The sequence below is a fragment of the Hylobates moloch genome, unplaced genomic scaffold (assembly GCF_009828535.3).
Source record: "Hylobates moloch isolate HMO894 unplaced genomic scaffold, HMol_V3 SCAFFOLD_7, whole genome shotgun sequence".
Lineage (NCBI taxonomy): Eukaryota > Metazoa > Chordata > Mammalia > Primates > Hylobatidae > Hylobates > Hylobates moloch.
The window spans coordinates 32,861,044-32,886,889 of NW_026652282.1; the positions used below are offsets into that span (position 1 = coordinate 32,861,044).

The window sequence follows — 25,846 nt, forward strand, 5'->3', positions numbered from 1 at the left end:
AAAAAAAAAAAAAAAAAAAAAAAAGAAATGACTAGGAAAAGGAATAATGTGTGGTGAGGTATGTATGCGAAAGAGAAAAAGGCTGGCGGGGACCCGCGGTGGCTAGAAGGAGAGACGTGGCGGCCCAAGGGCTGACTACTTGGGCCCGCGCCGAGCCAGGCTTTCTCCACGGTGCGTGTGGGAGTGCACAGAGGGGCCTCGACGGCTTTTCTGTATGTGTTATAAATAAACGCCAAGAGTGGAAAGCTCCAGCAGGATGCCTTGAGCGCTGGGTCTTCCCAGCAGAAGCGGTGGAGGATCCGCCCCTCGTTTCCCACCCCCGCGCCCCACCCTGTTCCCGCCCCTTCTCTTCTAACCCCGCCCCAGCCCAGCCCCCGCCCCTTTCCACCTCCCTTCCAGTCCGCTCCCGGTTCCTGGCTCCAGCTAGGCTCCGCAGAAATAGGAGCGCGCAGGCGCGACGTGCGGCTCGCAGAACGCCGAGTAGCGGAGCGGGACCCGCTGTGAGTGTGGCGGCCGCGCTGGGTTCCTAGCTGGGGAAACATGATCCGGACGAAGCGCCCCAGGAAGGATTGGGGTGTGTGGGGGTGACTTCGGTTCTGCTAGGAGAAACCCGTCAGATATGGGGTAGCGTTGGTAGCGACGCTGCCTGTGGGTGTCCGGCCAGGGCCGCGTGGAGAGCGGAGTGCGTGGTAGCGGGAGTGGGTGAGGGTGGGTATGACGAGAAAAAAAATTGAAGGAATGGGGTTCAGAGGCTGGAAGTCCGCACACAGACTGGGCAGGACCGCGAGGCTTGCCAACGGTGCTGGAGGGTGTCCCAGCTTCAAGTTCAGTCCCCTGCTTGGTGCCCATGAGGGACGTCCCAGGCTCATCCCTTCCTCCAGCGCCGCTTTCTCTGGTGCAGAGTTGCTAGAAACATTCCCCGTCGGAGGGGAAAGGATTTGGAGGCGGTGGGCTGTCGGCCCGGGCTAGTCCCAAGGAGGGCGTGGCGTTCGTGTGACTTTCCTTTACCCACCCCCGGGAATGTGTCCCTCTTCTGATCCATTGTGCCCGTGGACATTTTAACAAAGGCTATGACTGTTTTGTAGGCAGTGGCGGGTGACAGTGGGAGGGGGTGCGTGCGAGGTCGGTCGCGGTGCGGCCCTGGGGGATGGGAGAGCGGGGGTAGGGGGAGGCGGCGTGGGGGGAAGTGGAAGGAAGAGAACAGTCTTCCTGCTTCAGGTTTTTCCTTCTTCCTGGTCCGCTGAATTTGATCACTGGTACGAACAGCCCCAAGAGGGATATGACTGGAAAGTAGTGTGTGCGCGTTTGGACTCTGGCTCCAGCCACTGGTTTTTGTGATTGTGCTGTGCAAGTATTTTCTACGAGTCCCTTTAGGAGAAAAGTGGAACTAATGGGATTTGAGAGGAAATAATTGAATGAAAAGATGAAGAGGTTGAGTGACAAAACTTAGAGCTTAATTATTTGTCTGTTGATAGTCATACTATAAAGCCAGACTTTGAAGGATGCGAAGGTGTTCCAGTCAGGGTAAGTGAAAAGTTGGTTAGGCTACTGTTGATTGTTTCAATCAAGAGTGGATTATTGGGCATGTGTGTGGATGTGCTGTCAAGGTCTTGGGCCGACTCACTTTAGAACCTTTGAAAATAATATTAAGGATACAAAACATTAGGGCAAATATTGTAATATTGGATAAAGCTCCATATGCTTTCATTTTCAAACTTAGGGACTTTTATGAAAGATAGTATATGTGTTCCCAAGCATAGATGTTGATATTTTTACTCATTTGTTTTAGGTTAAAACAACAAAATAAACTGAACTTCCTCCTCCTCCACCCCTTTCCCTTGATTGTAAATCCGGTTTTATAAACGTTTACTTTCTGATCTGAAGTATACTTAAAAATACAATTACCCCCGCCCAACCCCCACCCCTGCACCAACCCCAGGCATGAGGTGAACAGGATTTCTTCTGGTTTTATTGTTATGTTATTCTTTCTTTTTCTATTTTCCCAAATTTGGGGCAGGCGGGGGACGGGGAGTGTTAGGGATGCCTTTTCTCTTTTCTAGTGCGTGATGAACTCCTATTCATCTTTCTAGACTTAGCCTAATTCACTTCTTGAAGAATTTTGCCATCTCCTCCAGAGTGAATTAATCACACCTTTTTCTGTTAAATTTATATCACTTGTCTTAATTCTCCATTACTACTAGAACCTCAGTCTTTTATGTTACCCTTATACCTAGAGCTGCCTGGCATGTGGTAAGCACCTAATAAACTAACGTACAGATATATATTAATAAATGCTGTTAGATAGTAATTCATAGGCCGGGTGCAGTGGCTCACTCCTGTAATCCCAGCACTTTGGGAGGCCGAGGCAGGTGGATCACAAGGCCAGGAGATCCAGACCATCCTGGCTAACACGGTGAAACCCTGTCTCTACTAAAAACACAAAAAATTAGCCAGGCGTGGTGGTGGGCGCCTGTAGTCCCAGCTACTCGGGAGGCTGAGGCAGGAGAGTGGCGTGAACCCGGGAGGCGGAGCTTGCAGTGAGCTGAGATCGCGCCACTGCTCTCCAGCCTAGGCGACAGAGCGAGACTCCGTCTCAAAAAAAAAAAAAAGAAAACAAAGATAGTAATTCGTATTGCATAAAGTTCATGGGATAATACAAGAAATTCAGAATTCTGAAATTGTATTTAATATTTGAGCAGCATTATTTGGAATATGGATAAGCACTGTGTGGAAACATGTTCTCATGTATTAGTCATAGTTTATCCTTCTAAAAAGAGGTGTAAAAACTCTACAGATAAAGGGAAAATAGGGATCAGAAAAAGGTGAAGTTTTTAAAAAGGCCAGTTTCTGATACGGAAACTAGTGAAATTAACTATTTGTAGAAAGACACAAATAGGTTGCTGCTGGAATTTAGGAAGTACTACAAATGAATCAAGTTGCCAGGTGGTATTCTCTGAAGGGTGATGTAACTCTAACCAGTTGTATTATACTTCTTTTTTTTTTGTATTTTTAGTAGAGATGGGGTTTCACTGTGTTAGCCAGGATGGTCTTGATCTCCTGACCTCGTGATCCACTGCCTCAGCCTCCCAAAGTGCTGGGATTACAGGCGTGAGCCACCACGCCCGGCTGGTAGTGCTTTTAAGACTGGAGTTTAGAGTGTCCTCTAAAATGTGGAGAGGATAGGACTGACAGAAGATGCTTGGATTTGATGACCACAAGGTTTTCTTTTGTTTGTTTTTGGTGTGTTTCAGGTGCAGATTGTTGGTTTAATTATACTTCTCAGTTGGTATTATATTATCATTATTATGACCAGGAGAACATATCACAGGTATTTGAGGTAATGGCTTTTTTGTTTGTTTGTTTGTTTTTTGAGACAGGGCCTTTCTCATGCCCAGACTGGAGTGCAGTGGCGCAAACACGGCTCACTGAAGCCTCAACCTCCTGGGCTCAAGCAATCCTCCCACCTCAGCTTCGTGAGTAGCTGGGACCACAACTATGTGCCACTATGCCCAGCTAATTTTTAAATTAAAAAATTTTTTTTGAGATGAGGTCTCACTGTATTGCCCAGGCTGGTCTCAAACTCCTGGGCTCAAGTGATCCTACCACCTCAGCCTCCCAAAGCGGTGAGATTACAGACGTAAGCCACCATGCTCAGACATAGAGGTAATGGTTCTTAATCTGGTGTGTGCATCAGACTGTCATAGGGAGCTGTTTCAAACAATACACTTAAGTTTAGTGCCCCTCCCCACAATATTGACTCATAAAATCTGGATTTCAGGGTGTGGGATCTCGGCATGAAAAAATTCCCTGGTTAAGAGCCATCTCTTCAGCAATGTTGGGCAGAATATAGAACTGAAAATAGTTTTATTGGTAAATTGCTGGTGAAAGGAGAATAGAAGAAAAAGACTGGAGTTTGAAGATTTTTAGAGTTCAAGAAAATGGGAATATGTGAAGGTGAAAAGCCTGCTGGAGTCAAGGAGCGATTGAATGTGTAATGTTATGAACATATAATTGATGGAATACAGTACTGGAGCAGGAAAGCAGGAGAGAATGGAATTAGTGGGCACCATAAAAAGAGAGGAGAAAAGAGTGAAAAAAGTAAGTTTAAAGTTGGAAGTGGGAGAAGCTGAAAGAACTCTCTTTAAGGGAGGTTTGTTTGCACACTACTGTTCTTCAGTGGAACTTAAGTAGTCTTGAACTCTTAAGTAGAATGGATTTTTTCAAGTTTAATAATGCTAGCAAATAAATCAATAATTTCAGCTATTCCAGCTACCACTAATGGTTACAAGTGTATTTTTCTTCAACTTAGTTCGAATAATTATTTTTTGAAATTAAGTCTAGACATGCTGTGTTGTAATGTTATTGCCCTAGCCCTTGCCGTAAGACTGCTATATCATAAGTTTCATATGATTTTCATTCAGTTATTCAACAAATATTTGTATGACTGTCAATGGCCAGGCATTCTTCTAAACACTGAGGATACAACAGTATATAAAACAGTTATATTTTATTAGAAATTTCTGCCTTTGAGGCGCTTGCATTGTATTTGAGGGAGGCAGATAATAAAGTAAATGAGTAAAATATGAGAAATATAAGATATATAATTTTGTATACATATACACATAAATATACATATATGTTAAGTGACATGGTGCTGCATTCTTTGGAGAAATACAAAGCAGGGAAGGTGAATGGGGGGACCTATAGGTATTTATCTATAGGTGAATAGAGCATGGTGGAGGGAGGTAATCAGGGAAGACTTCACTGTCAGCAAAGACTTGTAGAAGATAAGAAAACCATTTATTTGGAGGAAGAGCTTCCTAAGCACAGGGAACAGCAATTGTAAAAGTCTTGAGATGGGTTCTTTTTGAGGCCTTTTAGCTAAAAATAGCAAAATGGTTTTTGTGGCTGGAGTAGCATGAATGAGAAGGGGTGAATAATAAGGCATAGAGTCAGATAAGCAAGAAGGATTGTGGGAATGGTGGGAAGATTGCAAGAGGAGAAATTTCTGAGTGGGAAGATTAAGAACTACATACTGGCCATGTTGAGTTTGAGATGATTATTTGATACTCCAGGTAGAATTCGTGGGATAGGTATGGGTAAACAGGAAACTCTAGGAATGGATCACAACATTATAAGGGAAGAGAAGGGGTCATTGTTTTGCTTTGTTTTTAAATTTAAAAACTTTAGTTTTTTAGAGCAGTGTTAGGTTCATGGAAAAATTACAAGGAAAGTACAGAGAGTTCTCATATACCCCCTCTTCACATACACAACCGCCTGCGCTATCAGGACATCCTGGACCACAGTGGTACATTTGTTGCAGTTCATGAACCTCCATTGACATATCATTATCACCTAAAGCTAATTGTTTATATTAGGGCTCACTCTTGATATTGTACATCTTATGGATTTGGATGAATATATAATAACATATCCACTATTGTGTTAATATTATGATATGATACAGTTTCACTACCCCAAAAATTCTCTGTGTTCTGCCTTTTCACCTGCCCTTCCTTCCAGCCCCTGGAAGCCACTGATCCTTCTACTGTCTCCATAGATTTTCTTTTTTCAAAATGTCATGTAGTTGGAATTATAAAGTATGCAGCTTTTTCATATTGGTTTCTTTCACCTAGTAATGTTCATGTAAGCTTCCTCCACGGTTTTTCATGGTTTAATAGCTTATTTCTTTTTAGTGCTTAGTACTCCATTGGATGTACCACAGTTTGTTCACTCACCTACTAAAAAATATCTTGGTTGCTTCCAAGTTGTAGTAATTACAAATAAAGCTATTATAAATATCTGTGTGCAATATTTTATGTGGACAGATTTTCAATTCATTTGAATACAAAGGAGCTCAATTGCTGGATCATATGGTGAGAATATAGTAGTCCCCCTCCCCATCCATGGTTTCACTTTCCACATTTCCAGTTACTCAAGGTCAACTATGGTCTGAAAATATTAAATGGAAAATTCCAGAAATAAATGTCATAAGTTTTAAATTTTGTGCCATTTTGACATGATGAAATCTCGCACCATCCTACCACGTTCTGCCCAAGACATGAATCATCCCTTTGTCCAGAGTATCCATGCTGTATATGCCTTTCGCCCATTAGTCACTTAGTAGCCATCTAGGTTGTCAGATCAAAAAAACATAGCATGTATAGGAGTTGGTACTATCCAAGATTTCAGGCATCCTTTGGGGTCTTGGAATGTATTCCCCATGGATAAAGGAGGACTACTTTATGTTTAGTTTTGCAAGAAATTGACAAAGTGTCTTCCAAAGTAACTTACCACTTTTATTCTCACCAGCAGTGGATGAGTTTCTGTTGCTCCACGTTCTTGCCAGCACTTGGTGTTGTCAGTGTTCTGTATTCTGGCCATTTTAATAGATGTGTAGTGCCAGCTCATTGTTGTTTTAACTTGCAATTCCCTAATGACATATGATGTTGGGCTTTCCGTATGTTTATTTGTCATCTGTATCCATCTGTGCATCTTCTTTGGTGAGGTGTCCACATATTTAGTCCATTTTCAAATCAGGTTTTTTTTTTTTCATTGCTGAGTTTTAAGAGTTGTTTGTATATTTTGGATGATAGTACTTTATATGTTATGTCTTTTGCAAATATTTTCTCACAGTCTGTGGCTTGACTTCTCATATTCTTGACAGTGTATTTTGCTGAGTAGAAGTTTATAATATTAAATCCAGCTTATCAATCCTTTCATGAATCATACCTTTGGTGTTATAACTAAAAACTCATTACCATATTAGAGGTCATGTAGATTTTTTCCTATGTTCTAGGAGTTTTATAGTTTTGTATTTTACATTTAGGTATATGATCCATTTTGAGATTTTTATGAAGGGTGTAAGGCCATATCTAGATTCATTTTTTTTTGCATGTGGATGTCCAGTTGTTCAGCATCATTTGTTGAAAAGTCTGTCTTCATTGTTTTGCCTTTGCTTCTTTGTCAAAGATCAGTTGATGATATGGATATATCTCTCTATTCTGTTACATTTATCTGTTTGTCCATTCTTTTGCCACTGTCTTTATTACTGTAGTTTAATAGTAATTCTTGAAATTAGGTAGTGTCAGTCCACCAACTTTGGTGTTCTACAATACTGTCTTGGCTATTCTGTATCTGCTGCCTCTCTATATAAACTTTAGAATCAGTTGTTTTTTTAAAAAAAAAAAATTCACAAAATCACTTGCTGGGATTTTGATTGGGGTTGCATTGAATTCGTAGATCAAGTTGGAAAGAACTGATATCTTGAGACTATTGAGTCTTCCTATCCATGAACATGTGATATCTTTCCATTTCTTTAGTCTTGATTTTTTTCACCAGAGTTTTGTGGTTTTCCCAATGGAGATCTTGCTCATCGCTGATATATAGGAAAAGAATTGACTTTTATTTATTAACCTTGTATCCTGTAACCTTGCTATTATCACTTATTAGTTCCAGGAGATTTTCTTTCAAACAATCAATTCTTTGGAATTTTTCTACATAGACAATCATGTCATGTGTGAACAAAAACAGTTTTATTTCTTCCTTCCCAATCGGTATACCTTTGTTTCCTTTCCTTGTCTTATCACATTAGATGGGATTTCCATTATGATTTTGAAAAGGAGTGGTGAGAGGGGACATCCTTGCCTTTTTTCTGAGCTTAGAGGGAATGCTTCAAGTCTTGCACCATTAAGTATGATGTCAACTGTAGTGTTTTTATAGATGCCGTTTTCCATTTGAGTGACTTCCCATCTATTCCTAGTTTGCTGAGAGTTGTTTTTTTTAAATCATGAATCAGTGTTGGATTTTGTTAAGTGCTTTTTCTGCATATATGGATATCATCATGTAAAATTTCCCTTTTGGCCTGTTGATGTTCTGGAGTACATTAATTTGTTTTTGAATATTGAACCAGCCTTGCATACTTGTCATACATCTCACTTGATCAGTGTATAATTTTTTTATATATGGTTGGTGGATACAATTGATAATATTTTGTTGAGGATTTTTCAATCTGTGTTTATGGTAGATATTGGTCTGTAGTTTTCTTTTCTAGTAATGTCTTTGTCTGGTTTTGGTTTTAGGGTAATTCTGACCTCATAGTATTGCCTTGGCTTCTAACTTCTGGAGAGATTGTAGAGAATGGTATAGTTTATTCCTTAAATGTTTGGTAGAATTCAGTGGTAAACCCATCTGGGTGTGTTGCTTTCTGTTTTGCAGGTTATTATTGTTTCAATTTCCTTAATATAGTCCTATTCACATTGTCTATTACTTGTGTGAGTTTTGGCAGATTGTATCTTTCAAGGAATTGGTCCATTTCAAGGAATTGGTCCATTTCATCTAGCTTATCAAATTTGTGGGGATAAAATTGTTCATAATATTCCTTTATTATCCTTTTAATGTCCATGGGATCTGTACTGATGTCCTTTCTTTCATTTCTGATAATAATTTGTGTTCCCTCTCTTCTTTTCTTAATTACCCTGGCAAGGAGTTTATTGAATTCATTGATCTTTTCAAAAAAACAGCCTTTGGTTTCATTTATTTTTCCCTATTGATTTTCTGTTTTCAGTTTCACTGATTTCTGCTTCAATTGTATTATTTCTTTTCTCCTATTTACTTCAGGTTTAATTTGCTCTTCTTTTTCTAATTTCCTAGGATGGAAACTTAGATGATTGATTTCAGATCTTTCTTTTTTTCTAATGTATGCATTCAAGCTATAAATCTCCCTCTAAGCACTACTTTTGCTGCATCCCACAAATTGTGACAAGTTGTATTTTAATTTTCACTTAGTTCAAAATATGTTTTTAATTTTTCTTGGGATTTTTTTCTTCAATAATCCATGTGTTTTTTAAAGGTATGTAGTTTAATCTCTACACATGTGGGGGAATTCCAGCTATCCTTCTGTTATTGTTTTCTGGTTTAATTCCACTGTAGTCTGAGAGCTGACATTGCATAATTTCTATTCTCTTAAATTTGTTAAGATATGTTTTATGTCCCAGAATGTGATCTGTCTTGGTGAATACTCCATGTGAGCTTGAGAAAAATGTGTAATTTTCTGTTGTTGGATGAAGTAGTTTATATATGTCAGTAATACCCAGTTAATTGATGGTACTATCAAAGCTGTTAAGTTCAGCCATTTCCTTACTGATTGTCTTCAAATAACACTATACCCCTTCATGGGTACAACCTCTTTGTATTGCAACACCTTTCCTACAATGGCAAAGTGATTTGGTTATCCTGAAAACCTGAGGGACCATAGAAATAATGTTGCATTGCAAGTTGCCTTTTGAATCTCCTAAGGAAATAACTGTATGTCAAACCTTAGTTCAGCATTTACTGAACACCTTTGGTGTGTAAGGGGTGTGTGTGCTAGCTTTACCTTTTGTAAATTAGTGACATAATTACTTCTCAAGATGTCATTGGGCATAATGAAATGAGAATCAAAGTGCCACAAGGCTGGGGTAATCATGGCTCTTAAAAATGCTCAAGGCCGGGTGCAGTGGCTCACACCTGTAATCCCAGCACTTTGGGAGGCCAAGGCCGGCACATCACGAGGTCAGGAGATCAAGACCATCCTGGCTAACATGGTGAAACAGCATCTCTACTAAAAATACAAAAAATTAGCTGGGCATGGTGGCGGTAGCCTGCAGTCCCAGCTACTTAGGAGGCTGAGGCAGGAGAATGGCGTGAACTTGGGAGACGGAGCTTGCAGTGAGCCGAGATGGTGCCACTGCACTCCAGCCTGGGTGACAGAGTGAGACTCCGTCTAAAAAAAAAAAAAAATGCTCAATAATTTCTATTCTTTCTCCATTATTGTGTGGTAATAATTGGTATAGTTATTTTCAACCTCATTCAAATACCGATGATGAATTTTTGATAGCACTTGTTATCTTCTTGAAAGGCTTGACAATTAAATGCACTAAAATTAAAATAACAATTTCACAATTTGAACTTTTAGGTACATTTTTTCAGTGCCTCAGTATTCGTAACCTATTATTTCTTTGGGAGAATGTGTTATATTTTAATCTTTGAGTTGGAGTAAGTTGTCTGTGGTCTATTTCTTCCCTTCTTTCAAAACTGTGTCTGAGATGTGTGTTGTTTTCTGGAGTCCTAGTTAACCAAACACCTCCTTTTTCAGTGACAAAGCCTTGTTACTGAAAGCACTTTATGTTCTGTGAATCTCCTCCAATCTGTCTACAGTGTGCTTGTTCTTTGTGGTTTGGTTTCTAATATTATGCATTCTAATTTTGTAAAAAAATCTATATGAGTAACTTGCCACAGTAATCCTCTCTGACATGTTTGCTTCAAGGAAAAAGGAAAAGTCGGAAACGTAAGCCTAGGTTTAAAATTTGCTGTCGCTGCAAAAAAGTGAATAGAATATATTCCAAGTTTCTTTTTCTGTATTAGTATTACCTATGGGACCAGAATAATTATTTTGGCAAGGATATATTTAATTTCCTATGTAATTTTATCCTGCTTCAGTATCGTAGTCATTTTTCCTTTGATTTGTCAAAAAAATTATAGAAGTAAAAAAAGAAATTTAGTTATTTAGGTTTATAAACAGTCTAAAAATACAAATTTTTGTTGCATTAAATATGAACTATAGTGTAAAATAAATACGTGTTCTTTGAATTTTAAACTTCCTTTAACTTATAATGCAAATAGTAGATATTAATATGTACTTTTTTATATATTTCATTCTCTAAACTATGAATGTTAACACGGTTTATATACTTGACCTTTGCAAAGTTTTGAACAGTCCACTCCTACTGCTGTTGTTCTAGCATGATTTCCTTCCTAATATGGTAGTCATTTTTTTTTAACTTTTCTTCCCAGTCATTTCTTGCCTGTCCTTAACCCAAGTCTGCCCATCCACAGATATTGAAAGCTTCTAACCTTCAGGAACTACCCTTCACATTACTTCTAGAAAGCCCCATCTAACCCTAGAGATCAAACTGTTCACTTTCAAACGTTGTTTGTGCCTAACCTTTCTTCTATTTTTTCTGTTTGTGTTCCTCATTTGCATTTCAGTTCTTCACCTTTTAACTGAGGCTAGTTTTCTGCCAGAATCTTAGCCCCATTTAACCAGGGGTCAGAGCATCATATTGTCTTTGTCTACTTGGTTTCTGGTTGGTTCCCATTACCAGGAATCAGGATGCTGAATATCCCTAGAATCCTTACCATTGGAGTGGGTGAACTCTAGTCTACTTCAACTGGGGCTGTCAAGAGGAAAAGGATGTTAGGGTCCTCAGCAGACTAGGAGGGGGCCTGGAGCAAATCGTGTGTTAAAATGGGATTTTTGTTTTCTCCTCTGGGACCCAAACCCACTCTTGACAGTTCTGTTCTTCACATGAGAATATAGTGATTGTTCATTATTCAGAAGATTGCCCAAATTATTTTTTCCTCTCATCTGTTAAGCAATTCTTGGCCATATGGATTATCTTCCTTAGTAATAATACGAATGACAACAATAATAATAACCATTCTATGTTGCACCAGATATTTTATGTTTATTATTTTTATTACCCTGTAAGATATATGGCTTTTATCTCCATTTTCTAGTAAGTACATTGCAGTTCAAAGAGTTTAAGTGCCCAAGCTCACTTTGGAGGTATATAGTAGAACTGAAATATCAAATCAGGTTTCTCTGACATTACAGCATGGAGCTTTTTTTTAGGAGACCCGTTGCATGAAGCATAGTTTTGGGCTGTCTCTTCTCATTCTCAGTTTCACACAGTAAGACTTTGTGTTTACAAAGATAAAATATATATTGAGGATTTACAATGCATGCATTTCATGCATCTGGCATTATGATCTAACATGGATTAGTGCTTAATGAATATTAACTAAAGGAATGAGAGGAGACTAAATTTTTTAGAAAGGATAATCTCCCTGTGCTTAACACAGTGGCAGGCATATGGTAGGTGCTAAAAAATATTTGGTGAATTGATGAGATCACCTACTCGAATATTGTTGAATTAATGATATTATCCACTATATCTTTCCATTAAAAGAGATGACTGTGAATTTAAGTAGCTGAGCCATTGATCCAGTTGTCTGGTAAAGGAAAAGATCAGTTTAAATGGATGCTTTTTCCTTTGGATGTCTGAAAGTGTACTTGGTATCATATAATGAATTCTGCTTCCAAAAGAAGGCTGTCACTTACTTGCTTCATCTTACTTGACCTTTCACTCATTCACCCCCCAAAACTTCTTCCTTGACTTTTGCCTCTTCCCTGGATAATGCCATTAATTCTCACAACTTCAACCTCATTCTTCACACTGAAAATTCTCACATTTGTACCCAGTCAAAATTTTTCCCTGAATTTCCAGAGGCATATACATGACTGCCTACCTTAAAGTAAACTGTCTAAAACAGAACTTCTCCCCCTGCCTAACACCCCACCTATATGTCTGCTTTTTCTCCTTTTTTTCTCATTTTGTTAAATAGGAAGGAGGCCCTGTATTCGGGATAAAGACTTCTGGATCCTGAGTGTAAACAGGAACGTGACCACATGGAGTTCCCTTTGCCACTCCTTTGGAGACATCACAGTCCTGGTGCTAGAGTTAGGGCCCCTATATTAAGGAGCTAATGGTAGTCTATATCACCCCCTCCAAAAAAGTTTCTGCTTTTTATTGCTTTTCTGTTAACCATCTACTCCTCCTTGCTGATACAAGCAGGGATGGTAAGAAAGTGAGCCCTCTTTCTCATTACCTCCTTTTCTCAAGCATATGTGAGAGAATGCAGTCTGATTATCATTTATAGGCTCTCATCCCAAACTTATTTTAAATGCAAATCTTGAGATTAAAACCATTTTATCTTTAACATTGGATTGACTGCAATAATCATGTGATTTCATAGATTACTTTGAGAGTTTATACTGCACTGTAAGTTTAGATATCCCAGTGTCTATCTGTAGCCCATAATTAGTGAAGACAATAATATTCTCTTGAATTTTTATTGTGGTTTCATGTCCACAGAACACTCTCAAGGCTTGTGTGGATTTTTTCCCCATTCTGCATTTCTTTCTTAGCTGGATAATAGGCCACAAATTGTTTTATGAATTCCTTTTCCTGTTACTTCCCATCTTCACAAAGGTAGAGTTAACTCTCACCTCCCTCTCTGGGCCTATCCATGGTTTAATCCTTCTTGTGCTGTAGTTACTGGACTTCAACTGATGGTATTAATGTTTTTTCGTGTTACATTGCTACAATGGCATGTGGTTTTGCTTCTCTTTTTTTCCATCATCACACACTTGGCAGGACCAATTTGTCTAAAACCGTATATGAATTGTCTCCAAACAGCCTTATTTAAGTCAGATGTTGTCTCTGTAAAACGTTGGCAAAGAAATCTTAAGCATTCCCTTCCTACATATAGTCATATTAAATAGAACTTTGTGAGGCATTGCATTCTTTTTATTCCAAAAATGTTTAACATAGCTCCATATGTAGTATTGACGGAAACTATGAATTCTATTAAGATGGCCAAAAGTTAATGAACTTCTGCCATGGACCCTGGTGGACTGAACAAAGGAGGACAAATGCAGGTATAGATACAATGACAAAAGAGTATGTTTGGAAGAAGGGGTCGGGGGCTCCTTGCTTCTGGTGAACAAGGGCCCTGAGCTTCTAGAGCCCTTTGTATTTATTGGGTAAAAGAAATAGGGAGAAGGGGTGGTTGTTGGTCAGCTGCTTGATTTAGTGCAGGCCTGCATGACTGCTTTCTCCAGCTGTTCCAGTAGATAACCTCAAGGAGCATGGCACCAGGAAGTGACTGCCCTCAGCATAACTTCTTGCAGCAGGTGCAGATGTGAGTTTGCCCACATCCTGCATTCATGATAAACAGTTTACTGTTTGATCATATAGCCTCCAGTGGAATGCTGAGTTGGTCACGACCCTCAGGCTTTCAGCTCCCAGCAAACTTCTAGCCTCCTTTTTGGTATAGGTAAATCTTAGTTGCTATATAATAATCTATTATCTGTCTGTCCATGTCTGCATTTAAAGAAATGTGATTAAAACTCATTTTGTTGGAGGTTCTCCAGCCAGCCAGGGTTAAAGCAGAGTATCTCAGAGAGCGCTGACTTGATCTTATTTTATAGCTTAGGTTCTAGCACTTTCTTGGGTAGATATTTCTCATTGTAGTGCCTCTGTTGTTTTAGAACCATTGCCTTTGATTTGACCAGAAGCAACAGCATTATTTTCAGGGAGTATTACCAGACCTTAAGGGTATCGTTCTGTGGGACCAAGAGTGTGTGGTGAGGTAGTACAAGTGCTTCCTTCACTGTGCATAGCAATATCCTCCCACAAATAGGTCCCCTGCTTCAGGGATGCCTATATTTTGAGTGATTAACTGCATTAGCCTTTATGGTAGGTGGCAGGATATTCTGTTCAAAACTTTATGCTTACCCTACTCCACTACCACTTTCTTTTAACTAATTCAAGTCTCAGCCGAGACTTCAAAAATTTTGAAATTAAATGTTATTCTAGTACTTCTGATTCACCGAAAATCAGGTAAGTTCAGCATATTCCAGAACAGCCTTGCTGTGCAGCACTCTGACAACTTTGCACAACTTAATATAGGATACGGGGGCAATGCTTGACTGTAGTCTGACCCAAGTCTTGGTGAAATGCCCTGCAATTCTGGCTAGAGCAAGGAAGAAGCCTGGTGAGGAGCTGCTGTGAGACAGTTTCTCATCCCTATCATGTAGGAAACTGCCATAATACCATTTCTCACCCATTTTCTAGTTTCAGTTGAATCCAGAACTTTTCACCTTATACCCTGTGTAGGATAAGCCTGTGAATTTTCTTGGGTTTAGTTTAGAGATGGCTCTTCAACAGCACCATGATCCATTGCTTGGACCATTTGTCATCTGTATCTTCTAGTTTGGTGCCATGATGTGAGACTAGGGACTTGGGGAACTGATACCATGCTGAGTTAGCTTTTGATGTCTATGTAAGTAATCAGTTGTCTGAATTCATCTGGGCCAAATCTCCTTTACCAGCCAAATCAATGGAAGTGTGGCAAGCCAACCTAACTACTGTATCAGTAATACTTGTGGCCCTGTTAGCCATCACATTGCTGCTTTGGTAATGTTTAACTGTGTAACAAAGTGGGACTCTTACTGACCAAACACTCAGCTAGTATATGTACTATGGGATATTCCTTGAGCCTTCTACTTGTCTCTGGGCATAATGGAGCCCCCAGTTTGGCAGGTGGACAGAGGCCAGGGCTGTATATCAGAATTACTCTGAATTGCTTTTCTCATATTGTCAGCCCAAGGAAGATACCAAGACCCGCTCATTGGAAAGTCTTATTTACACAACTAGAAGGGCCATACCAATTCTGAAGCTGCCCTCACACACACATCTACCTGAGTGTGGCAAGAAAGGAAGCATAGTACCAGTGTTTGGGCCTACTCAGAATGGTGCACTTTGAATATGTGGTTGCCTTCTGCTCATCAATCCTGTGGTCTCCTTAGTCTATGGTGTTTTGTGTTTCAAAGAAACCAAATGTTTGACCATATAAGCATCTGTAAAACATTTCTAGTTTGGCATAATATCTGGAAAAAATAGAAGGCAACATGGAGAATAATCTCTAAAGTATACATTTTTGTAAAAAAAATATGCAATACTTGATTTTGCATTATATTCTTTTCTAATATAGGCATTTAAGGCATTTTTGCCTTCTAAGCACTATTTTAACTGTTTGTAGATTTTGATATTATTTTTATTACTATTTAGTTCAAAATTTTGTCTATTTTCTCTTGTAATTTATTCTTTAATTCAATGATTAATTTACAACTGTGTTTTTACTGTCCAAATATATAGGGTTTTCCTGGTTTTCATGTAGGTAAATTTGAGAGGAAAATGTTAACATAGCAGATCTGTGTTAACATTCAGCAGATCTCCTTCATATCTCCAAGGGAACTTGGAATCATGATTGACTCTTGACCAGCCACTGGGAATGTGGCCCTTTGGATGTCTTTTACATAAATGGTGGATTTTTTTTTTTTGTACACCTGGAGCAATGGACCATGTAGGTACCTGCTTGTCAAAATTGCTTTGTACAAACAACAGGACTGATAAGGTATACCTGATTTCTAAGTCTTGGTTATTGTGGCTGGTCCTATAGCTGGATATGCCTATATGACCAGCCCTCTATAAAAGCTATGAATGCTGAGACTTAAATGCTCTTGTGCTCTTCTTCAAACAGAGATATTCTGTATATGTTCCTATATTGCACTACTAGAGAGAAAGCACATGTAAAAAGCCTATGTCTGACCTCTCTGGGTTCTACCCAATGCATATCTTTTTCCTGCTGCTTTTACTCTGCTCCTTTTGCTGTAATACATTTTAGCCTTGATTATAACCTAATATTGAGTCGTTCTGATGAACCTCGAACTTGAGGGTGGTCCTGGGTTCCCCAAAACTGTATTCTAATTTAATTCTATTGTGGTCAGAGAATACACTCCATATGATTCCTTTTTTTAATGTTGAGACTTGTTTCATGGCCTAGAATATGATCTTTCCTGGTAAGTACATCACATGCCCTGAAAATATGTATTTTAGCATTACTGGATGTATTGTTCTATAAATACCAATTATATAAAAGTAGCTAATAGAGTTCAGATCTTCTATGTTTTGCTGATTTTGTTTTTCTCATTCAGTTAATTGCTGAGACAAGATTGTTAAAATCTCTAGTTATGATTGTGGAATTATGGATTTCTGCATTCAGTTCTGACAGTTCTTGTTTCATGTATTTTAAAATGCTGTTATGGGATCCATATGCATTTGGTATGACCTTTTCTATTGAATTGACCCTTTTATCGTTATGAATTGTTCCTCTTTATCTTTTATAATACATTTGGTTTTTATATTTGTCTTCTGATGGCCATTCTAGCTTTTTGCTTAACTCTTTGCAAGGTGTATCTTTTCCATCTATGTACTGTTGACACATCTGCATATTTATATTTAGAATGAATGTCTTATAAACAGTATATAGTTGCTTGAATTTTTTATTTTTACCTTCTGACAATCTCTGCCCTTTTAATTGAAATCTAGTTCAGTAATTTTTAATATAACTGCCAATATACTTAGGTTTAGACCTAAGATCTGTTTTTTTTATTTTCTACATGGCTATTCTGTTTTTTCTTCCTCTTTTACAGCTTTTTTTTAAATCTGAAAATGTTTTCAGAATTCTGTTTTATTTTTCCTATTGATACTCTAGCTATTCTTTTTTTTTGCACTTTTTTTGATAGTGGCTGCCCTAGGGATTATAAGATATAGCCATAGCTTTCATAGTCCACTTACTTAGTTAATAATGTGCTACTTCAAGTAAAATATGGAAATCTTACAAATTTCCAGGCCCACACCCCTATTCTTTTGGTTGTAGTTATTACATGTAAAACAAACTCCTGTCTACTCACACAGCCCACAAGTCACTATTATCATTTTACTTTTAAACAGTTATTTGATTTATATAGAGGAAAAAAAGGATAAAATAGTATTTTGCATTTTCTCCACCATTTACCCTTTCTGATTCTCTTCATTCATTTTTGAGTATCCCAATTCCATCTGGTATCATTTCTCTTCTATGTAAATAACTTCTAGCATTTCTTATAGTGCAGGTTGGCCAATGACAAATGCTTTTAGTTTTATGTGAAAATATCTTTATTTCACTTTCACACTTCAGTGATATTTCTGCTGAATATAAAATTCTGGGTTAACATTTCGTTTTTTCATGCTTTAAATATGTTTTAACAGTTTTTCAGTCCTCCTTTTTTTAATTTAAAAATTTAATTGATGAAAATTACATAGATTTGTGTAAGATGATGTTTTAAAATTGAGCTTGTTAACATATATGCATTACCTTACGTGTCATTTTTGTGGTAACATCACTTAAAATCTACTTTCTCAGCAATTTTCAAGTATACAATACATTGTTATTAGCTACAGTCACCATGTTGTACAGTACATCTTTTGAATTTATTCCTCCTAACTGAAATTTTGTATCATGTGACCAACATCTCTTTGATCTTCCCACACCCAGTTCATGACAACCACCTGATATGGTTTGGCTGTGTCCCCACCTAAATCTCATCTTGAATTGCAGCTCCTATAATCCCCATGTGTCATAGGAGGGAACTGGTGGGAGGCAATTGAATCATGAGGGTGGGTCTTTCCCATGCTGTTCTCCTGATAGTGAATAAGTCTCACGAGATCTGATGGTTTCATAAAGGGCAGTTTCCCTGCACACGCTGTCTTGCCTGCCATCATGTAAGACATCCCTTTGCTCCTCCTTTGCTTTCTGCCATGATTGTGAGGCCTCCCAACCATGTGGAACTGTGACTCCATTAAACCTCTTTTTTTTTTTTTTTTTTTTTTTATAAATTACCCAGTCTCAGGTATGTTTTTATCAGCAGCATAAGAACAAACTAATACACCACCACTTAGTCTCTGCTTCTATTAGTTCAACTTTTTTAGGTTTCATATAAATGAGATTATATGATATTTAACTTTCTGTGCTTGATTTATTTCACTTAATGCCCTTCAGGTTTATCCATGTTGCTGCAAATGACAGGAAATCCTTTCATTTTAAAGGCTGAATAGTATTCCATTGTGAGTATATACCACATTTTCTTTATCCATGTATCTGTTGAAGGATACTTAGGTTGATTCCATATCTTGGCTATTGTGAACACTGCTGCAATGAACATGTGAGTTAAGATATCTCTTTGACATACTGATTTATCTTTTTTTGGATATATACCCCATAGTGGAATTGATGGCAGCAGTGGCCCACCTAGAGCAGTCGCTGCCATGACACTGGCTGCAGTGGGGGAGGTATGGCCAGGGCTGCTCACTCCATGGAGCCAGCAGGGGCTGGGACTAGGCAGGAGCCGTGCCCTCCCAGGCACAGCTGTAGCCACCCAAGTCATGGCTGTGGACCCAGGCCTTCCTGTGCCCTTGCGGGCTGGGAGCAGGCTGGAGCCCTACCCTCCTGAGTGCAGCTGCAACTGCCCAAGTTGTGGTTGTAGACCCAGGCCTCCCTGTGCTCCTTGGGGCCAGGAGCAGACAGGAGCCCCATCCTCCCAGGTGCAGCTGTAGCTGCCCAGCCATGGCTCTGGACCCAGGAATCTCTGTACTCTCGGTGGTCTGGGAAGGCCCCCCATACCCCTGCTGGCTCAGAAGTACCTGCTCCTGCTGCCTGGCCTTTCCCCACTCCTGGTGCCCACTCTGATCTCAGAGCAAAGTTGAGGCTGAGCCCAGGCACTGTTGCAACTGGCCAGGTGGGTTGCCAACGAGCATGGGAGGGAGGTCAACGGGGAGCTGAGGGCAGTTTGGTGCTGGCGTGCAGGCACCCCTCAGCACAAACAGCCTGGATGCCATGAACAGTGGCAGGAGGCAGACAGGCTCCTGAGTAGAAAGGGATAGGTCACCAGTGAAGCCCCACCTTCAAGTCAGGGAAGGCCTGAAACTTGGGAGCCAGGCTGCCAGTCACACAGAATGGAGCGGAAACTTATGGTGCTTTTCCCAGCCCACCCATAGCCGCTCATGGACTAGTCAGCATGCACTTCCTCCCCTCTGAAGCACATAAAAATCCCAGGTTCAGCCAGACTCAAGGAAAGGATGAGATGTCCAGCTGTGGAGAGTAGCTACCCACTCCAGGGTGTCCTCTCTGCTGAGAGCTGAACACTCATCAAGGCACCTGCCTGTGGAGAGGAGCTACCCAATATGGGTCTCCTCTGAGGTGTTCTGTTGCTCAGTAAAGCTCCTTTTTGCCTTGCTCGCCCTCCATTTGTCCATGTACCTCATTCTTCCTGGATAAAGGACAAGAACTTGGAACCCACCAATAGCAGGGCAAAAAGAGCTGTAACACAAACAGGGCTGAAACACACCCCTTGCTCACCACGTTGTAGGCAACAAGAAGGAGAGAAGAGAGAAGGAGAGCAGAGCTGCTTCCCTTCTGGGAGCCCAGACCTAGGAGTTCCCTGAGCCAGGGCTGTGACACCCTGTTTGAGGCGCTGCGGTTCCTGGAATTTCCAAGCTTCTGGGTGCTACTGTGTTCCCTGGTGCCAGCCGTGGAAGCTGCTTGCAGTACGCCTGGCCCAGCCACAGCCTTGCAGGGAGCCAGAGCCCATGCCAGCATCTGGAGTTTCCCGCCCCACTGCAGCCAGCATGTCTGGCTGTGCACAGAGGCTGGACCCTATACTTGCTCACAACGCTCCTCACCGCTCTACGCCTGGCTTGCCCTTGGCAGGCATGGGAGCCAGGCTGGTAGTGTGAGCCAAGTGTAGCCTGCCAGGCTGAGTGGGTGGAATGAGCTCACCAGGCCCAAGTAAAACTCAGGCAAAGACGCCACTGGCCACAGAGCTTTCTGTCTGGTGAAGCAACACCACAAGAATCCTGTGACAGAACTGCTGGATCATATGGTAGTACTTTTAAAATTTTTTGAGCAACCTCCATTCTGTTTTCCAAAATGGCTATACTAATTTACATTTCCACCAATAGTGCTGAAGATTTCCCTTTTCTTCATGTCTTTATCAACACTTGTTGTCTTTTACTGTTTTGATAAGTGCTGTTCTAATAAGTGTGGGGTATGTCTAGTTGTGGTTTCAACTTGCATTTCCCTTAGTGATGCTGAGCATTTTTTTAATATATTTGTAGGCCATTTGTATGTCTTTGAGAAATGTCTGTCAGGTACTTTGCCCATTTTAAATTTAAGTTATTTATTTTTGAGATAGAGTCTTGTTCTGTTGCCCAGGCTGGAGTGTGGTGGCACAATCTCAGCTTACTGCAACCTTCGCCTCACAGGTTCAAGTGATTCTCCTACTTCAGCCTCCCAAGTAGTTGGGATTACAGGTGCCCACCACCATGCCCAGCTAATTTTTTTTTGTATTTTTAATAGAGACAGGGTTTCACCATGTTGACCAGGCTGGTCTTGAACTCTTGACCTCAAGTGATCCACCTGCCTTGGCCTCCCAAAGTGCTGGGATTACAGGCATGAGCCACTGTGCTGGGCTAACTTTGCCCATTTTTAAATTGGACTATTTGTTTTCTTGCTACTGAGTTATTTGAGTTCCTTATATATTCTGGCTATTAACTCCTTATCAGATGTATAGTTTGTAAATATTTTCTCCCATCCCATGGGTTATGTCTTCATTCTGTTTATTGTTCCCTTGGCTGTCCAGAAGCTTTTTAGTTTGATGAAATCTAATTTGTCTATTTTTGTGCTTTTGTTGCCTGTTCTTTTGGTATCATATTCAAAAAACTATTGCCCAGACCAATGTCATGGACCTTTTCTGTTATGTTTTCTACTAGTAGATTTATAGTTTCAGGTCTTACCTTTAGGTCTTTAATCCATTTCGAGTTGATTATTATATATAGTGTGAGATAATGGTCCAGTTTCACTCTTCTGCATGTAGATATCCAGTTTTCCTATCACTGTTTATTGAAGAGACTCTCCTTTTCCCATTATGTGTTCTTGGCCCCTTTTTGAAAAATCAATTGACCATTAAATGTATGGGTCTGTGTCTAGGCTGTCTATCCTATTCTATTTGTCTATGTGTCTGTTTTTATGCCAGCACAATGGAGTTTTGATTACTTCAGCTTTGTAAGATATTTTGAAGTCAAGTACTGTAATGTGTCAAGCTTTTTTCCCCCTCAAGGCTGCTTTGGCTATTGGGGGTCTTTTGTAGTTCAACATGAATTTTAGGATCATTTTCTCTATTTCTGTGAAAAATGTCATTGAAATTTTGATAGGGATTCCATTGAATCTATAGATTGCTTTGGGTGGCAAGGACATTTTAACAATATTAATTCTTCCATTCCATGAAAATAGTGTGTCTTTCCATTTATTCATGACTTTTCCAAATTTTTTCAATGTTTTATAGTTTTCAGTGTACACAACTTTTACGTCCTTGGTTACATTTATTCCTAAGTGGGGTTTCTTTTTTGTTAGCAACTGTAAATGGGATTGTTTTCCCGATTTATTTTGTAGGTAGTTCATTATTAGTGTATAGCAACACTACTAACTTTTTTATGCTGATTTTGTATCCTGTACCTGTTTTAACCAAATTTGTTTATTACTTCTAACAGTTTTTTGGTTGAGTCCTTCAGGTTTTCTCGATATAAGACCAATAGTTTAACTTTTTATTTTCTGATTTTCATTCCTTTTATTTTTTTTTCTCTTGCCTAATTGCTCTTGCTATGACTTCCAGTTCTATTTTGAATAGAAATTTTGAGAATGGGCATCTTTGTTCCTGATCTTAGAGGAAAAGCTTTCAACTTTTCATCACTGAGTATGCTATTAGCTGTGGGCTTGTCATATATGGCCTTTATTGTGTTAAGATACATTCTTCTGTACCTAATTTGTTGAGAGTTTATCAGGAAATAATGTTGAATTTTATCAAATGCTTTTCTGTATATATTGAGATGATGATATAGTTTTTGTCTATCATTCTGTTAATGTAGTGTGTCATATTTATAGCTTTCCATACGTTGAATTATCCTTATGTTCCAGGAATATATTCCATTTGATCTGGTGAACGATCTTTTAAATATGCTGTTGAATTCAGTTTGCTAGTATTTTGTTGAGTATTTTTGCATTTGTGTTCATCAGGGATATTTGTCTGTAATTTTATTTTCTTTAGTGTCCATGATCCATAGTTTCTGATGAGAAGTTAAGCATTAACTGAATTGTTGTTTTGACTGTGATATATCATTTTTCTCTTGCTGCTTTCAAGGCTCTTTCTCTTTGACTTACAGTGGTTTATTATTTACCTCAGAACAGACTTCTCTGTATTTATTCTGCTTTGAAATCATTTCGTATCTTGTATATATTCATTGCTGTCATTCATCAAGTTTGGGAAATTTTCATTTATTATTTCTTCAAATATTTTTTATGTCCCATTCTATCTCCTCTTCTACTGGTATACTAAATTTGCTTATGTATGACTGTTCGATATCATCTATTAAGTTTTTGAGCTTCTGTTCAATTTATTTCATTTTTTTCTCTGTTCTTCAACTTGCATAATTTCTATTGATCTATCTTCGAGTTCACTTATTCCTGTCATGTCCATTTTGCTGTTAAATCCATCTAGTGATTTTTTTCATAAATAATATTTTGTATTTTAAAATTTCCTTTTTTATTGCCTTTATTTCTCTGCTGAGGCTTCCTATTTCTCTACTGAGGTTTTCATGAATTGATAAATCCAAGGTCTCTGTCATAATTGAGGTTGGTTCTGATGTTCTGCCTCATCAAACTGTGTCTTTTTACCTTTTAGTATGCTTTGTGATTTTTTTTGTCAAAAGCTGGAAATGATGTATTGGGTAAAAGGAACTGAGGTGAATAGACCTTTAGTGTAAGGTTTTATGTTTATTTGGTTAGGGATTAGGCTGTGTTCAGTATTTTCTGTAGCTGTGTCAGGAAATAAAATTTCCTCTGCTGTCTTTGTTTTTTACTTCCCTGTTATATTTGAGTTCCTCTAGCAACTTTTTCTTAAGATCTGAGATATGCAATTCTTTCTGTTGTATCCCCCTGTTATTATACAGGATCCCTATTGATGTAGTAAGGTGTAGGGAGAGAAGTGTTCTATGGTCCTATGATTGGGTCTCAATCTTTTAGTGAGCCTGTGCCCTAGACTGTGACCTTCGCAAGTGCTTCTCAGTTTTGCTTTGTTTTTCCCACCTTAGGTGAAATAGGAAGGCTAAATGGGGACAGGAATTGGGCATTTCCTTCTTCCATGTCAGTTAAGACCTGCTAAATCCCCAGTTGGTTATGTTCTAGTAATATAATTGGCCCTCTGTATCCATGAGTTTCACATGCATGGATTCAACCAACCATGGATGGAAAAAGTTTGGGAAAAAAAGCAATGAAGAATAACAATACAATAATACAAAATAACACAAATAAAAATTGCAGTATAGCAACTATTTACCTAGCGCTTATATTTTATGAGGTATTATAAGCAATATAGAGATGATTAAAGTATATGGGAGGATGTGCATAGGTTATGTGCAAATAGGACACCATTATATATAAGGGAGTTGAGTATCTCTGGATTTAGGTATCCGTGGATACTCAGGAACCACTATAGTTTCACCTGAGGGCAGGCCTTGGTAAGAAAGAGAATGTTCTTGAGTGCTTCATAAAATGGCTTTTTAAAAAACTCTCCCTGCCTGAAGCCCAAAATAATTTTTCTTTTATCTTTACTGTAAGAACCTGATAGGGCTCCTGGAGCTAAAACTCACAGAAGTGGGTATGGGTCTAAGATTGGGCCTCCCTGGAGTTTCTAACTCTCAAACTACAGTTTATGTTTTCTTAGCCTGATACTGGTTCTGGAATTTTCTCCTGGGCTTCTGCTTCAGGAAGTTGGATTTTCTGTCTCTGCCTGTCTGTCTCTATAGTTTTGGGGGCAGTGGTTTGCCCTGTAATTGCAACCTCTAATGGATCTAGGAAGAGCTGTTGATTTTCAGTTTGTTTAGCATTTTTCTTGTGAGGATAAGAGTGATAACTTTCAAGCTCCTTACATTCTGAACCAGAAAATGAAAGTCAGGTTTTCATGAATTAGAAACATGTCTATTTGTATTTCATTGTTGATAATCAGTTTAAAATCTTCATGTTACTTCCAACATCTGGTTCATCATGGAGTTGGACTCGATTGATTTTTTTTTTCCTGTTTATAACGTGTTCTATTTTCTTGATTCTTTGTATGCTGGGTTCTTTTGAGTTATGTCTTAGATATTATGAATGTTAAATTGAGGAAATTCTGGATTATGTTATTTTCACCCAAAAAGTATTGGTTCCTTTGTTTTAGTATCTAGTTTTGTTGACTGGGCTTGAACAGCTAACTGTTTCTTTTGCAGCAGCTCTTATCTTCATTCAGATCTTTTGTTTTTGGATGGGCTGCTGAAAGTCTGGACTGTATAAGCATGGTTCAGTGTTTAGTCAGACATGTGAGTAGACAGAGCTTAAGGATATCTTCATCTCTTTGTCGTCAGTGCTCACGGTTTTCTGGGATCCTTTTGTTTTTGTTTTTATTTTTTAGGCCTGAGTGACTTTTTTTTTTTTTTTTTCACAGTTACCCACTTCTGCTGTGCATACTTTGTATCTAGTCCTAGACTAACACCATCTCCTCTCCTGCAAGTGAGTACACCAACTCCACCAGTGTATCTTTTTCTCTTCACTCACCAGTACCTTCAGGGTGGCAACTTTAGTCTCAGTTTAGAATTGTTCTTTTGCTTTGTATCTGTTACACAGGAACATGGTTCAAGTTTCAATGTGCGTGAACAGAGTTTAGGAATTCCCTCCCTGGCTCTCTTCTAGTATTCTCCACTCTCATCAGCATTTCCCAACTTTTCTGATTTCCTAAGACAACAAACAAAATGAGAGGATTTTTTTTTCTATGTGTATCCCCTTCTCCACTAACTGTTGTTCACCACAAAGACTGCACTTAGCCCAGATTTAAGTCTCCATTCCTCCTAGCAATTGTGGGTTCCTCATCTGAATCTGTGTGTTTCTGTTCACTGTCCAGTACCTTAAGTTCATTTCTGTTTCTGTCACATCCATGTTTTATAGTTATTTTCTCTCTCTATATATAGATATAGTCTAATATATAATATAATGTATAATATATAGATATCTATATATTCTATATATAGGTATATTCTATTATATATAGAAATATTCTGTTATTAATATATATATTCTCTAGCAGACATTACTATCTTTTGTCTTATTCTCATATCTCATATCTCTTTACTATCCTTTGTCTTATTCTCATATCTCTGATATATATATATATCAGAGTGTATATATATATATCAGAGTGTATATATATAAATATATA

The 25,846-nt window shown here is 38.9% G+C and overlaps 1 protein-coding gene across 3 annotated transcripts in view; it reads left to right on the plus strand.

Annotated features, from left to right (window-relative positions):
- The first annotated feature begins 434 nt into the window (after positions 1 to 434).
- Positions 435 to 25,846, plus strand: part of PRRG1 (proline rich and Gla domain 1) — a 107,899-nt gene continuing 82,487 nt past the window's right edge. The window contains exon 1 of one of the 3 annotated variants that reach the window (XM_032756710.2): positions 435 to 500. Coding sequence is in view for 1 of the 3 variants with exons in the window: in XM_032756709.2 (XP_032612600.1) it covers positions 541 to 574 (34 nt within the window). In the remaining 2 variants the exon portion in view is untranslated. Of the gene's footprint in view, positions 575 to 25,122; positions 25,144 to 25,846 lie in introns of those variants that run through there. The other 2 variants (XM_032756709.2, XM_058441807.1) reach the window with 2 other exon arrangements.